This window comes from Ursus americanus, chromosome 10 (assembly GCF_024610735.1).
Source record: "Ursus americanus isolate L20-20 chromosome 10, mUrsAme1.1.p, whole genome shotgun sequence".
In the NCBI taxonomy this organism is placed as follows: domain Eukaryota; kingdom Metazoa; phylum Chordata; class Mammalia; order Carnivora; family Ursidae; genus Ursus; species Ursus americanus.
The window spans coordinates 43,284,957-43,299,002 of NC_142136.1; the positions used below are offsets into that span (position 1 = coordinate 43,284,957).

At 35.4% G+C, this 14,046-nt stretch overlaps 1 protein-coding gene across 1 annotated transcript in view; it reads right to left on the minus strand.

The window, feature by feature from the left end:
- TDRD3 (tudor domain containing 3) overlaps positions 1–14,046 on the minus strand; it is a 163,876-nt gene that overhangs the window by 63,900 nt on the left and 85,930 nt on the right. The window contains exons 5-7 of the mRNA XM_087865105.1: positions 13,569–13,710; positions 6,212–6,283; positions 3,617–3,766 (exon numbers count right to left, since the gene is read on the minus strand). Coding sequence (XP_087721231.1) covers positions 3,617–3,766; positions 6,212–6,283; positions 13,569–13,710 — 364 coding nt within the window. The remainder of the gene's footprint in view (positions 1–3,616; positions 3,767–6,211; positions 6,284–13,568; positions 13,711–14,046) is intronic.

Sequence of the window (14,046 nt, forward strand, 5' to 3'; positions counted from 1 at the left end):
ATGTAATAGATTTGGAATGTCTTGACGGTCATCACTTTAAAAGTCATAAAGAAAAAAATGAGTTTATATTATTGTGATATAAAGTTTATTAGACTGGGAGACAGTGTGATATAGTTAAGAAAACAGGCTTTGGAACTTGACAAGACTGGGACTATATCTTAGCTCAGCCACTTCCTAGCTCCTGCCTTCAGGCAAGTTACTTTTACTTCCTACAAGACAGGTTTCTCACTCTTAAAACAGGGATCAGAAAACCTACCTAATTGGGACACTGTAAGAATTAAATGACATCAACAACACAAAGTGATCAATTTAGTAACTGGCACATAGTAAACATTCACAATCCATGGCAACATTAACTGTTCTGTTTAATATATTAAAATATAGTTACCTGAGAACTCTGGACACTGATGTGTTCCAAATTAAATATATTTCTGGAATTTAAATTCCGTAACTCCAAAAGTACTTTTTCTTTTGGTACTAGTGAAACAGTCCCATCTTCTGGATGCTTTTCTTTATTGTTTTCTTTCCATTTTTATGGATTAAACAATAGGATAAATTTTCAGAATTGCTTTTCACTGTTTTATAACAGTTGCCACTCACTAAACATACAAATATCTAGAAACAACACAACTTAAACATCACCCATAAGATAAATGGTGTCCTTTATGAGTGACACCACCTTGTCCATACTGTACAATTTAGGAATCTGTGAAATCATCATGACCATGAAACTCAAGTGGGCCCTTAAGGCTCCCTAGCAATCTTATTATATTTCCCTAGCCCATCCACCCTCCCAGTCTTCTAGACCACTACTTTACATATTCCCCTTACTCCTCAACCTCCAACATCTTCTCCTCCATTGTTACTATTGATCTTGCTTACTTCCTCACTGAAAAAACTGAAATAATCATTACAGAACTTGAACAGATTTTCACCACATCAACCCACCCATTGATATCTTCATACTCACTTTTCCCTTAGCACTGTATATTTTATCTTACTACCATCCCCATGAATGTCTAGAGGAATCTAGAGGAAATGAATTCCTCAACTCTACACTATTTCTCAGACCACATCTTATATGATCTTTCAACAGCTTTTGACGAGTTCAATACCCCTTTCTCCATGATGCAATTTCTGCATTCTTTTGTTTTGATCCTACCTTTCTGGTTGCACCTTGGTTGGTTCAACCTCTTTCATACAACCTCTAGTGCTACAGGGTTCATTCGTTACCCCTTTCTCTTCCCTTCACCACTCATTTGGTGATCTCGTTTGGCCTCATGATTTTCAAAAGGCATCCATATATGTCTACAACTTCCAAATGCGTATCTCTTCCAAAGCTCACTTTTTCAATTATACTCTTCTGTCTCCCTGCCTATGAAGCCACATGGATGTCTAACAGGCACACTTCAACATTAATATGTTCAAAACCGAATACCAAATCTTTATCGTCAAACCCGTTCCACCATGGTCTTCTCCAATTCAAAGTAAGCAACTCTTACCTGCCAACTTTTTAGGGCAAAACCCTTGGAATTATTCATGACACTTCTTCTCATGTACCACATTCAATCTCTCAGAAATCGTGATAGCCCTACTTTAAAAATTCCAGAATCTGAGCACTTGGCACCATCTATACAGCTGCCATCATCATCCTGGCTACCATTATTTTTCCCTCCCTGGATTACTTTAATAATTTCCTAACTCGTCTGATTCAATTTTCTTCTCTAAAATCTACTCTGAACCTAGCAGCCAGAATTAGCTTTTTAAAGTTGATGTTACTGCTGTGCTGAAAACCTCTAAAGGCTCTCATTTCTCTCTGAATAAAGGTCAGTGTTTCTAACATGACTTACAGAGACCTACATAAGCTGACCTCCATCATCACCCTTGACTTTCTATTCTACTTCTTGTCCCTTTGTTCTCTCTGCTTCCACTGGCTACCTTCCTATTCCTTGAATATATAGTCCTGCTTTAGAACCTTTGCAAGGGCTTTTTTTACCTCACATAACCATATAGCTAATTCTCTTATTTCCTTCAAGTCCTGGCTCAAATCTCATCATCCTGAGACCTAATCAAATTACTATATTTAAAACTGAAATTTGCAACTTACCTATTTAGCATGTTTATATTAGTGTCCTCACTAGAATATAAACTACACAAAAATTTAAAAGAATTTTCAATTTCTGACCATCCCATTTTAAAGTGCACCTCATCCCCAACTGGCACTCCCGACTCCCCAACCTACTCTACTTTTTTTTCTTCCTATAGCACTTAACCAACATCTAACCTACTATATAACTAACTTAAACAGTGTGCTAATAGTTTGTCTCCTTTACTAAAATATACGCTTGATATGGGCAGGGATCTTTTGTCTATTTTGTTCATTGATTTAACCTAAGCATTTAAAACACTCCCTAGGGGGCGCCTGGATGGCTCAGTTGGTTGAGCATCCAACTCTTCATTTCAGCACAGGTCATGATCTCAAGGTTAGCTAAACTTCTAATGAATAAAGTTTTCAATCTCACTGATAAGAAAAGTCTGTCTAAGCAACAAATTCATGAACAAAAATTTCTTATCAAAGTCTAAAATCAAGAAATAACTAGAGAAAACACCTATTTCAAATAAGCAAGAAAGTTTAAATAATTAAAAGAAAACCATCTGGCTGTTAATAGAACACGATGGATATTGTGTGTGTGTGTATAAATACATATGATCCAAAGAAAAAAAAATTATTTTTTACTAAGTAGATTGAAGAATGAAAACTAACAAAAATGTTAATCCTTGAACTACTGATTTATCCTCTGATCTTTACCTGCGTTCCAAAGTGGCATTTAGCCCAACTAACATAACTAACTCTGCCATAACGCAAAGTATTGCATTCGGTTGTTACTCTATTAAGAAAAGGAAGAGGGAGGGGCGCCTGGGTGGCATAGCGGTTAAGCGTCTGCCTTCGGCTCAGGGCGTGATCCCGGCGTTATGGGATCGAGCCCCACATCAGGCTCCTCCGCTATGAGCCTGCTTCTTCCTCTCCCACTCCCCCTGCTTGTGTTTCCTCTCTCGCTGGCTGTCTCTATCTCTGTCGAATAAATAAATAAAATCTTTAAAAAAAAAAAAAAAGAAAAGAAAAGGAAGAGGGAGAAAAGGGTAGTCTGTTAGCAAGAATTGTCAAGGAGAGGGTGCCTGGGTGGCTTAGTCAGTTAAGCGTATGCCTTCAGCTCAGGTCATGATCCTGGAGTCCTGGGAGTCCTGGGATCCAGTCCTGAATCCTGTATGGGCTCTCTGCTCAGCAGGGGGTCTGCGTCTCACTCTCCTTCTCAGCTCCCCCACCCCCATGACTCATGCTCTCTCTCTCCAGTTCACTCTCTCAAATAAAAACAAAAAACAAAAAACAAAAAAAAGAATTGTAAAGGAGATCAAGAAAAAGAACATATGAGCAAAATGTATAAGCTTAAGACTCTGTAAGTTACCGTGGCATTTCTACCGATGAAATATGCAAGAAGGATGTGAAAAGTTTGTTGAATTAGTTACCTTATATGAAAAGACAATAATGATTATGAGTAACCTAAATAGAACATACTGACAACAAATAAGAGAAATTTATAATGATTTAGTTTCTTACTTCTTTGCTCTTTGCAACTTCTGCAATAGCAGCAGTTCTTTGCTTTTCGAATTCATCATTATCATTTGTCGGTTTAACAGGCATCGTAACTTGCAATGTCTTTCTTCGGTCAAGTTCTCTACTATCCACTTGGACGTGAGATATGCATTTCTGGTAATGAATAAAAATAAAACACTTCAGTATTTCCAAAAGAATTCAAGTTTTTAATAAGAAAGTAATACCTCAAAAAAAAATGTTTGTGTCACTGACAACAACTGAGAGCTCATAAAAATATAATTCTTTACCATAGATTTAAAAAAAAGGTAGAAAATTGATTAAATTAACTTTTAAATAAATGTAACTGGTAAATAAAATGTAATGCTACATAAAAATGTGGCCAACTAAAATAGGGCACATATTTAAAACATACATTGAACCAAGAAATTTAGTTGCATTTTAGGATAATGACTTGAAATAATTCTAAATTTCAGTCAATACTATTGTACAAGAAGAGATAAGTTCAGTTTTTTTATTAGAAGTCTGATTTCCGTATTATGCCGCAATATGCATATGAAGGTTAAATAGTATGGTTATTTTATTTTATTTTATTATTATTTTTTAAAAGATTTTGTTTATTTATTCGACAGGATAGAGACAGCTAGCGAGAGAGGGAACACAAGCAGGGGGAGTGGGAAAGGAAGAAGCAGGCTCATAGCAGAGGAGCCCGATGTGGGGCTTGATCCCATAACACCGGGATCATGCCCTGAGCCGAAGGCAGACGCCTAACCGCTGTGCCACCCAGGCGCCCCAGTATGGTTATTTTAAATATAAAGAGCTGTCTCTGAACTTGTAAACCAAAAACTAAAAACATACTTGTTCTCTCAATCAGGCTACAAAGTTTTTGATTTTTAGTTTCATAAGATAAATTAAGAAAGCTATCACCGCATAAAAATAAGCCCCAAGTGCTGCTCTCCCTTTTAATCCTAGCAGTAAAAATCCTATAAAATGAACCTTGTCTCAACTTAATAAAAAAAGAAAAACATGCTATCAAACAAATATGTTATACAAATACAGATTTTCAGCAACAGAAATATATCGTGTCGATACCAGAACACATCCAGCATTATCTATCTAACCCATGTACAAGGCTAAGATAAAATGAATAAGAATTTTTCAGAATGGGCTTTATAAAAAATATATTATCGGAAATATAACTTTTATTATATTTCCTAATTTAAAAAACTAAAAAACATTCTTCATAATCTTGAAATAATTAGATTATAAGTCTCTCTGAGCAATTCATGAAAGAAATATTATCACTACAATATTTAAGAAGAAAGCAAATTCTTGCAAACATATATTTATTAGATTCAAATACAAATTATCAGACTGTTTATGCTCTGTTTCCATTCTGAAGATTTATTACATTGGTAGAAGAAAGAATAGCAACAACATGGATCAGACTATCGGGCATCATGCCTCCTCTCATCTTGACCATGCCTTGCTCCAAAACATGGTAAAACTGGTGTATTTTTAAAGTATTTTCAAAATAGCCATGATGCAGGGATGCCTGGGTGGCTCACTCAGTTAAGCATCTGCCTTCGTCTGATGCCAGTCAACGGATTCTATCCATTTATCTCCTGATCAGCCAGATATCTTTTTCACACCAAAAAAAAAAAAAAAAAAAAAAGCCGTTATGCTATAGCTCTGTTTCCCACCTGTTGTGTTCCCAACTCATCTCCACTGTGAGTTAGCTCTCGAAGAAAACTAAAGAGCAAATGCAAGGCAGATTACCAGCAGCTAAATGCTGGTGGCATCATGAAGCAAAGAGAAAGATGCCACAGGCAATATTCTCAGACTCAGCAGGGATAAAGGAGGGAAAGATTGCAGGAGACTTGTGAATACAATTTAATGCTGAGTACAGTCGGGAAGACCCAAGATACCCACCAGCCAAGGTGTTACCTCAATGTAACATTTTGCAGAGAGTGGGTTGAAAAATAGGAAGTAGAACACTTTTAGCTTTTATGAGAGAAGGATCAGGGCTGCTGTGGTTAAAAAAATAAATACCAAATAGAAATAAAATTAAGTTCTTGCCTGACAGGGGTATTTGGATCAAGGCAGAAGAACAGAATCCAGGAGAGGACAGCTGAGACGGCAGGCCCTACTGAAGTGCACTGACGCCCTTCCCTGCCTGTGCTCTCACCTTTATGTCTCATCCTTCTGTTGACACTTTCATTCTCTCTCCCTCTTGTGTTTCTACTGACAAAGTGGGAAATTACAGCATACATTTGTCTTCTTACTTTTGAATTTCTCTCTCAAAAAAAAAAAAAAAAGCCCCCCCCATCCTATCTTAATTAGTTCTAAGTTGCTGCTCCTCAGGTGTGCCTCTTAATTGTTTCAATCTTTGGGTTAACAGCTCTTGAGAAAAGCATCTACACCAACAATTTAATTAAAGAAAAACCCTACAATTATTAAATTTCTGTATTTAATATATTTCCACATAACTCCCATGACCTCTAAATGAATAGTTCAGCACAAAACTAAACACAGTTTGAATACAAATGAAAAACAATTTTTTGCTGATTAAAATTCATCTCCCAATATGAAAGTCATTACCTGTCCAAAAGGCACAAAAGGAGGGGGTCCACCTTCAGTTCCAATATTACTTCTATTGTGTTTTGACAAGCTCTGTGAGAAAAGTGAGTCACAAAACAGAAATTATACCATTTACAATGTACAATGTACCAGGAATCCACTTACTTTAGTAGATTATACAGAACAGGAAAAAAAGTCTTCTATAAATTATTTCAAACTACATAAAATATTTTATGTAATTAGGCAATAATTAGGCAAAGGTTCTCCCCTCACCTCCCCATACTAAACTACACATTCAAATACAATTTTCAGAAGTAACTACCAACCTGCTCCCATAAAAAGAAAAGTTAGAAAAAAAAAAAAGACCCTTCTCAACAAGAGGTAAATTCAAGACAACAAACATAAAGAATTTCACTTTTTTAAAACATATTAAAACTATAATCTGACAGACAAATATTACCTAGAAATGATCTTCAAAATAAATTTTTAGACATAAAAACTATTAGCAAACAACATACTTGTTATATTGTGATAAAATAAAAAAATGTATATATTTGATCTTCTTCCCCAGTTCCTGAAACAGAGCTCCTAAAACCCTCAGAATTTCCTGAGTGATAGGGGTGACGGGAGCATCTTCTGTTACTCATAATAAGCTTCTTTGAGGACACCTGAATTTACGATAATGAGGCAACTATTGATGGGCCCCCAGATAGCTCCAGGATGAGGGGATGGTTGCTAGATTAGAAGGTAGGAGTCTGAGCTAATCACCAATGTCCAGTGGTTTAGTCAATCATGCCTACATAATGAGCCTTCACTGAAACCCTAAACAATGAGGTTCAGAGTTTCCAGGCTGGTGAACATATCCATGTGATGGGAAGGTAGAACACACCCAATTCTACAGGGACAGAAGCTCCTGTGCTAGGGACTCTTCCACATCTTATACTTCTTCATCTGGCTGTTCATTTGTATCTTTTATAATATCCTCTATTGCAAACCTGTAACAGTAAGTAAAGCGTTTCCCTGGACTCTGTGAGCCATTATAGCAAATTATCAAACCTGAGCAGGGGGTCATGAGAATCCCCAATTTGTAACCACACTGGACAGTAGTGTTCGCAACCTGGGGACCCATTATTTGCAACTGGCAACTGCAGTCGTGGAGCAGTCTTGTGAGATTGAGTCCCTAAGCTATGGGGTCTGTACTAACTCTGAGTAGGGTCAGAATTGAATTAAATTTTAGGACATCCATGTGGTGTCTATAGAGAAGTGGAGAATTGCTTGGTGTGGAAAATACACACATTTGGTGTCAAAGTGTTGTGACTAGCAACAGTTCATAGGGATATTTATAATAAAAGTGATTTCTAATTATTTAAAGAGGTCATATTATTATAGTTTATGATATGGAGGTTACTTTTAATTATAGTAAAATTTCCTTAATAAAGTCATTTTTCAAATCAATTTATACTTTGAAGAAGTATTCAGCCCATTGTTCTCTAAATAAAAATAAGGTTCCAAACCCTACTAATTTTCTCCCTCTCATATGTAAGATTATAGAGAGAAGATTTGTTTTTGAGGTGTTAACATATGTCTGTTAAGCACTAGTTGTCATTTAATACATTTTTTCAACTTTAAAATCTCTTGAGCATCTTTAACAATTATCATTAGAAAATGTTATGTTTAAAATATGCTGTTAAAAAGTGGGTGGAAAGAAGTTTTAAAAAAATCATCATGTGCACTTTTCAAACATTTTCTAGAGTTCCCAAATTATGTAAAGAATACTATGCATTTTAGGTAATTTATATAAAGAATACTAAGACTAGGGGCACCTGGGTGGCTCAGTTGGTTAAGCGTCTAACTCTTGATTTCAGCAGGTCATGATCTCAGGGTCATGAGATGGAGCTCCACATCAGGCTCCGTGCTCAGTGGGGAGTCTGCTTGAGTTTCTCTCCCTCTGCCACTCCCCCCATTCACACTCATGCAGCGAGTGCTCTCTCTCTCTCTCTCTCTCTCTCTCATAAATAAGTCTTAAAAAAAGAATGTTAAGACCAAAGGCAGTAATACTGTTTAGTTGATTAAGCAAAAGTAATTTAAACTGTATAGGAATGTCATATTTCTTTACAAGCTATTCTCGAGATTTTAACCTATTAAAAAAAATAAAACCAGCAGGGGTGCCTGGGTGGCTCAGATGGTTAGGCATCTGCCTTTGGCTCAGGTCATGATCTCCAAGTCCTGGGATCAGAGCCCCACATCAGGCTCTCGGCTGGCTCATCAGGGAGCCTGCTTCTCCATCTCCCTCTGCCTCTCCCCCTGCTCATGTGCTCTCTCTGTCTCTCAAATGAATAAATAAAATCTTAAAACAAAACAAAACAAAAAACAGCAAATCCATACAATTATCTAGGGGTCCTTTTCTCAGCTTCAGTTTAGATATAAGAAAAGGATTATTCAAATATCAATCATTTCAATTTATAGTATAACTTCCTCAAAAAGCTCACATAAGCTGCTAATAATACCATCTCTCAATACACATTATACAATTTAAAACACAGGATTTCTACTTCTCATCCTGATGAATGCACAAAAGTCAGACTTCATCTCTATCTGTAAACAAGTAGGAATCTGGACAACATGTAAGAAACAACTGTTTAAGACACAGAACAATAAGTAGTGCAGGACTATAATCCCTGAAAGAAAGAGAAAAAAACAAAACAGATGAGCTCTGCATTTCTGCTCAGAAGCATGATGCAGACAGAGAGCATAGACAGTCAAGTTGAGAAAATGAATTTCATGGTTTAGGCTGGTTGAAGCAACTGGAAGTTGTAGGGCGGAGTTTTGTAAAAGAGGGACCTGTAGAGAAAAGAGGCCCCAGAAACCAACATACGAATTCCCTGAAGTCATTGCTGGGAACCAGAATGAGCAAAAAACAACAGCAAGTTGTAAGCTTCCATTTATAATAGCATCAAAAAGAATAAAATACTTGGGGAAAAACTAAAGTAAAGAAACCTGTATACTGAAAACTACAAAAAATGCTAAAAGAAATTAAAGATGATACCAATAAATATAAAGATATCTTGTGGTCATGGATTGAAAGAATTAATATTGTTAAGATGTCAATACTACTCAAAGTGGTCTAGAGATTCAATGCAATTCCTATCAAAATCCCAAGAAGTTTTTTTTGCAGATATAGAAAAATTCATCCTACAATTCATATAGAATCTCAAGGGACCCTGAATAGCCGTAACTATCCTAAAAAGGCCTCACACTTCTTAATTATACAACTTACCACAAATTACTATAATCAAAATAGTGTGGTACTGGCATAAAGACAGACATATGGAACAAAAGAATAAAGAACCCAGAAATAAAGCCTTGCTTGCGCATGTGGTCAAATGATTTCTGATGAGGGTGGACAAGACCATTCTTTGGGGAAAGGAAAGATACGGTGCTGGGAAAATGGGTATCCACATGCAAAACAATGAAATTGGACCCTTAGCTTGTATCATATGCAAACATTAATTTAAAATGGATCAAATACCTAAATTAAAACCCATAAAAATCTTATAAGAAAACACAGAAGAAAAATTTCAGGACACTGTATTTAGCAATGATTTCTTAGATATGACACCAAAAGCACAGGCAAAAAAGAAAAAACCATGAAATTAAACTTCACCAAAATTAAAAACTTTTGTGCATCAAAGGACACTACTGACAGAGTGAAAAGGCAACCCACAGAATATGAAAAAATATTTGTAAGTCACACCTCTTGATAAAGAATTGACATCCAGAAAATACCAAGAACTCATATGACAAAAAAACTAAACAACCAGTTAAAAAACGGAAAAAGGACTTAAACATTTTTCCAAAGAAGATATACAAATGGCCTATGAAAGGCTACTAAGTATCAACTAAGCATTAGGGAAATGCAAATCAAAACCACAATGAGGTTCCACTTCACACCTATTAAGATGATTATTACAAAAAATAAAATAAAGTAAAATAAAAAGGATTGGCAAAGATGTGCAGAAATTAGATTTCTTGTGCATTGCTGGTGGGAATAAAAATGGTGCAATCACTGTTGAAAACAATATGGAAGTTACTCAAAAAATTAAACATAGAATTACCATATGACCCAGCAATTCTACTTCTGGTTATACGCCCAAAAGAACTGAAAGCAGAAACCTGAACAGATACTTGCACAACCATGTTCATAATAGCATTGTTCACAATTAGCCAAAAAGTAGAAACAACCCTAATGTCCATCAACGGATGAATGACGAAAATGTTACCACACACACAATGACATAGTATTCAGCCTTAAAAAGTCAGGCAATTCTGACACATTTTACAACATGAATGAACCTTGAAAACATTATGCCAGGTGAGATAAACCAGACACTAGAGGACAAATATCATATGATTCCATTTATATGAAGTACCTAAAGTAGATGAGTTCATAAAGACAAAGTAGAATGGTGATTACCAGGGACTAGAAGTGGCTGTAGGGGGATGCGAAGTGATTTCATGGGTATGGAGTTTAAGTTTTGGAAGAAAAAAATTCTAGAGATGGATGTGATGGTTGTATTAACAATATAAATGTATTTATGCCACTGAATTTTACACTTAAAATGGTTAAAATGTCAAATTTTATGTTATGTATATATTACCATACATACATCCCAAAGGAAAAAAAACCAAACCAGATCTGTCATGGGAACAGGGTAAGAGGCACTAAAATGTTACAGAAACTACATTACTTTGCAAATTACATCTTGTTCAGAACTCTCTAGAATTTGTCTTTATCCAACATACAAAACATTTCGAGGTTTGAGTTTTTCTTCCTCGTCACCGATCTATTACCAATTTGTTATAGCTACAACACCTGGACATTTAATTTAACTACTGCCCAATGTCCCCTATTTATTTTACAAAACGGTTAGGGCCCTCTCTCAAAATTAACTCTATGGTTTATGGTTTCTATGTGTGCCACCTGCCAGATGCTTATTAAATAATTGAATTCTCCATGGTTTCTACATCACTATGGTTACCAAATGAAAACAGAAACAACAGCTATGAAACCAAAGAGAACTATAATCATATTAAGATGTTTTAAAACTCTTTTTAATGTAAATTTTTATTGCCTCCTAACAAGAAAAAAAAACACAGCTTTCAGGAAACAAAACGCAACATAATATAATAAAACATTACAAGGACAACTATCAAACTACTAATAATCAGTGTGTGTGTGTGTGTGTGTGTGTGTGTGTGTGTTTTAGGGGTGAGGAAGTTTCTAGGAATGTTTTGACTCACTTTACAGTTAGTGAAGCAGTTCTGGCTGGGGTTGGGTAAATAATACAAGGTACTGGTCTGACTTGAGGGCATCTTACCACATTTAAAAAAATCTCTAATAATAAAAAAACAATTTATTAACTTGTGAAAAGCAAGAGCTACATGGAATGGGTGGGATTTCTCTAGGAAATTCAAAGTTCATAAACTTGGCTATTTATGTAAAACTTATCAAGCCACTTCCGAATTACTTACTTTTGTCACATTTTAACTAAACAATGCAGTTATGGAACATTATCTTATAATGCATAATACTGCAGACCTAAATGTAGCACATTAGTATATGTAATGAATACTAAGGAATAAAAAAAAGTGCCTAAATTTCTATTTCTATTTACCTCCCAAACAGAGGCACTTTCAAACTAAGAAAATAGAGAAGAATAATGTATCATAAAATAGCAAAAGCTTCTACTGCTATGCCCCTTGGCTCATTCTAGGTAACAGGCAAGATTTGAGGGTAGCACAAGAACATCAATTTTAGCAAAGAGTAATTAGTTCTATGTGCTTTGTAACTCACTCATTCCACAATCATTAGTTATAATGTTTTTTATATGTAAGGATCCAGGCTCTGGTTTAGAGATACGGGAAGTCTCAGATCTATCACCTACTAGCTCTCTAATCATAAAAGAAGTTATTTATCAGTTCTTTAAGTCCATTTTCTGATCTATATGGACATGGTACTCCCTCATAAGACTGTTAGGAGGATTACATGGTTTACTGATGCAAGAGCCCAGCATAATACTACAGACTGCTCAACAAATATTCATGGAATTGAACGAAGGCACAAATAATTCTGACCTCAAAAAGCTTGCAATCTATTAAAGGAGATAAGTAAACATAATTTTAGTGTTAGGTAGAAAGTAATATGCTTCTTGATACAAATAAAAATGTTCCAAGAATTCCATAAGAAGCAACTACTTCACTTGGTAAAAAAGCAAGCATTTGACCAGGGTAGCATGGGCCATGAAGGGATCAGGAGAAAGAGAACAAGATGAATGATATAAATGTGGGAAAATTTTTTCCCCCAAAAGTATAACTGAGGAAAGCATAGAGAATCAAAGAAAGAGTAAGTAGTTCCATTTGGTTAGAACAAAATCCATGTAAAATAATTTACAAAGTTAAAAAGGAAAACTGGAACCAGGGCTAGACTGTGAACAGCCTTGAATGCCGAATTAAGGCATTTGACATAAAAGCAGGGTGTGATGTGTTCTGAGTGATGCTGAAGGAAGATAATCTTGAAGAAATATATAAAATAAATTAGAATATGGAGAAAGGATATATGGAGAGACCAGTAAAAAGGCTACTGCAATAGTCCGGGCAAGAGATGCAAAAGACTTAAACTAAAATAATCAAGTTGTGAATATTTTAAAAAATAAGCTAAAAAAAAAAAAAGACAAACTATAGCAACAACAATGGAACTGGAGAGCAAGGGATCGATTTAAGATCTGACTGTAGTGGATCAAGAGCATTGATTGCTGGAGGCAAACTAGAGACAAAATCATGAGATAACCTAGATGACTAAGAGGATGAAGATATCACTTATAAATGGGGAAAACATCAACTAACATGCCTGGGAAGACAATGAATAAGAATATCTCCATTAATGTGAAATTCTATATATAAAATTTGCTTTCAGTTATATGTATGTGTGATTGTACATGAGATACAGACATACATTATATTCATATATATTCACAAACACTAGTTTTTTGCAAAATTATACACAGATACATTACACATAGTTTATAAATGGCATCTTGGGAGTTTTGAAAACTTGTCAGTAAAGAATTACTCTTTAAAATATGTACTAAAATGTAGTGAATACTGAAAATGACACCTGCTCAAGACAAAGAATATTTCTACTTTAACAAAGGTAGATAGTTTTCTATAAAGATCACTGTGTTCCATGTGATTCAACTCTGACATAAAAGACTAGTTTTACTGTTCATTTTGGGAAGATCTCCTTAAAACACAGAATACAATTTAAAAAAAGTACAGTTTTTTTTAAAGTTCAAGCCATTTTTTCTTAGTTTACACTTACTCTCTGTAACTCCCATTTCTCAATAAGGTGTTCTACTTCACCACCAAGAACTGTGGTGTTAGAGTCATTCAAGAGCAGGAATCCATTTTTTATATCCACAATGCCTGAGAGCTTCACTTTAGTTCCAGGTGGTGTATTCAGGCTAAAGCAGAGCAAAAAACAAACAAACAAAAAAGAGTTAAAACACACTGAATCTCCTTCCGCAAACTGGAATTCAGTCCTAAACCTGGCCAAGTTCTTCAAACCACACTCATACAAAAACTTTTTTTTCAAGAGACTGGCTATATAGTGCGAATAGATCACCTACAGGGAAGAGGTCTGAAGACCAGGTCCAAGGCTGTCACTTTTTACCTTACTGACAAATGAACCTCAGTTTCCCCATTAAAAAAAAATGTGGACAATAAAAATCACACCTCACTAATTTGCAGTAAAGATAAACCAAATAAGAGATATGAAAATACTTTCTCATGCTGTGCAT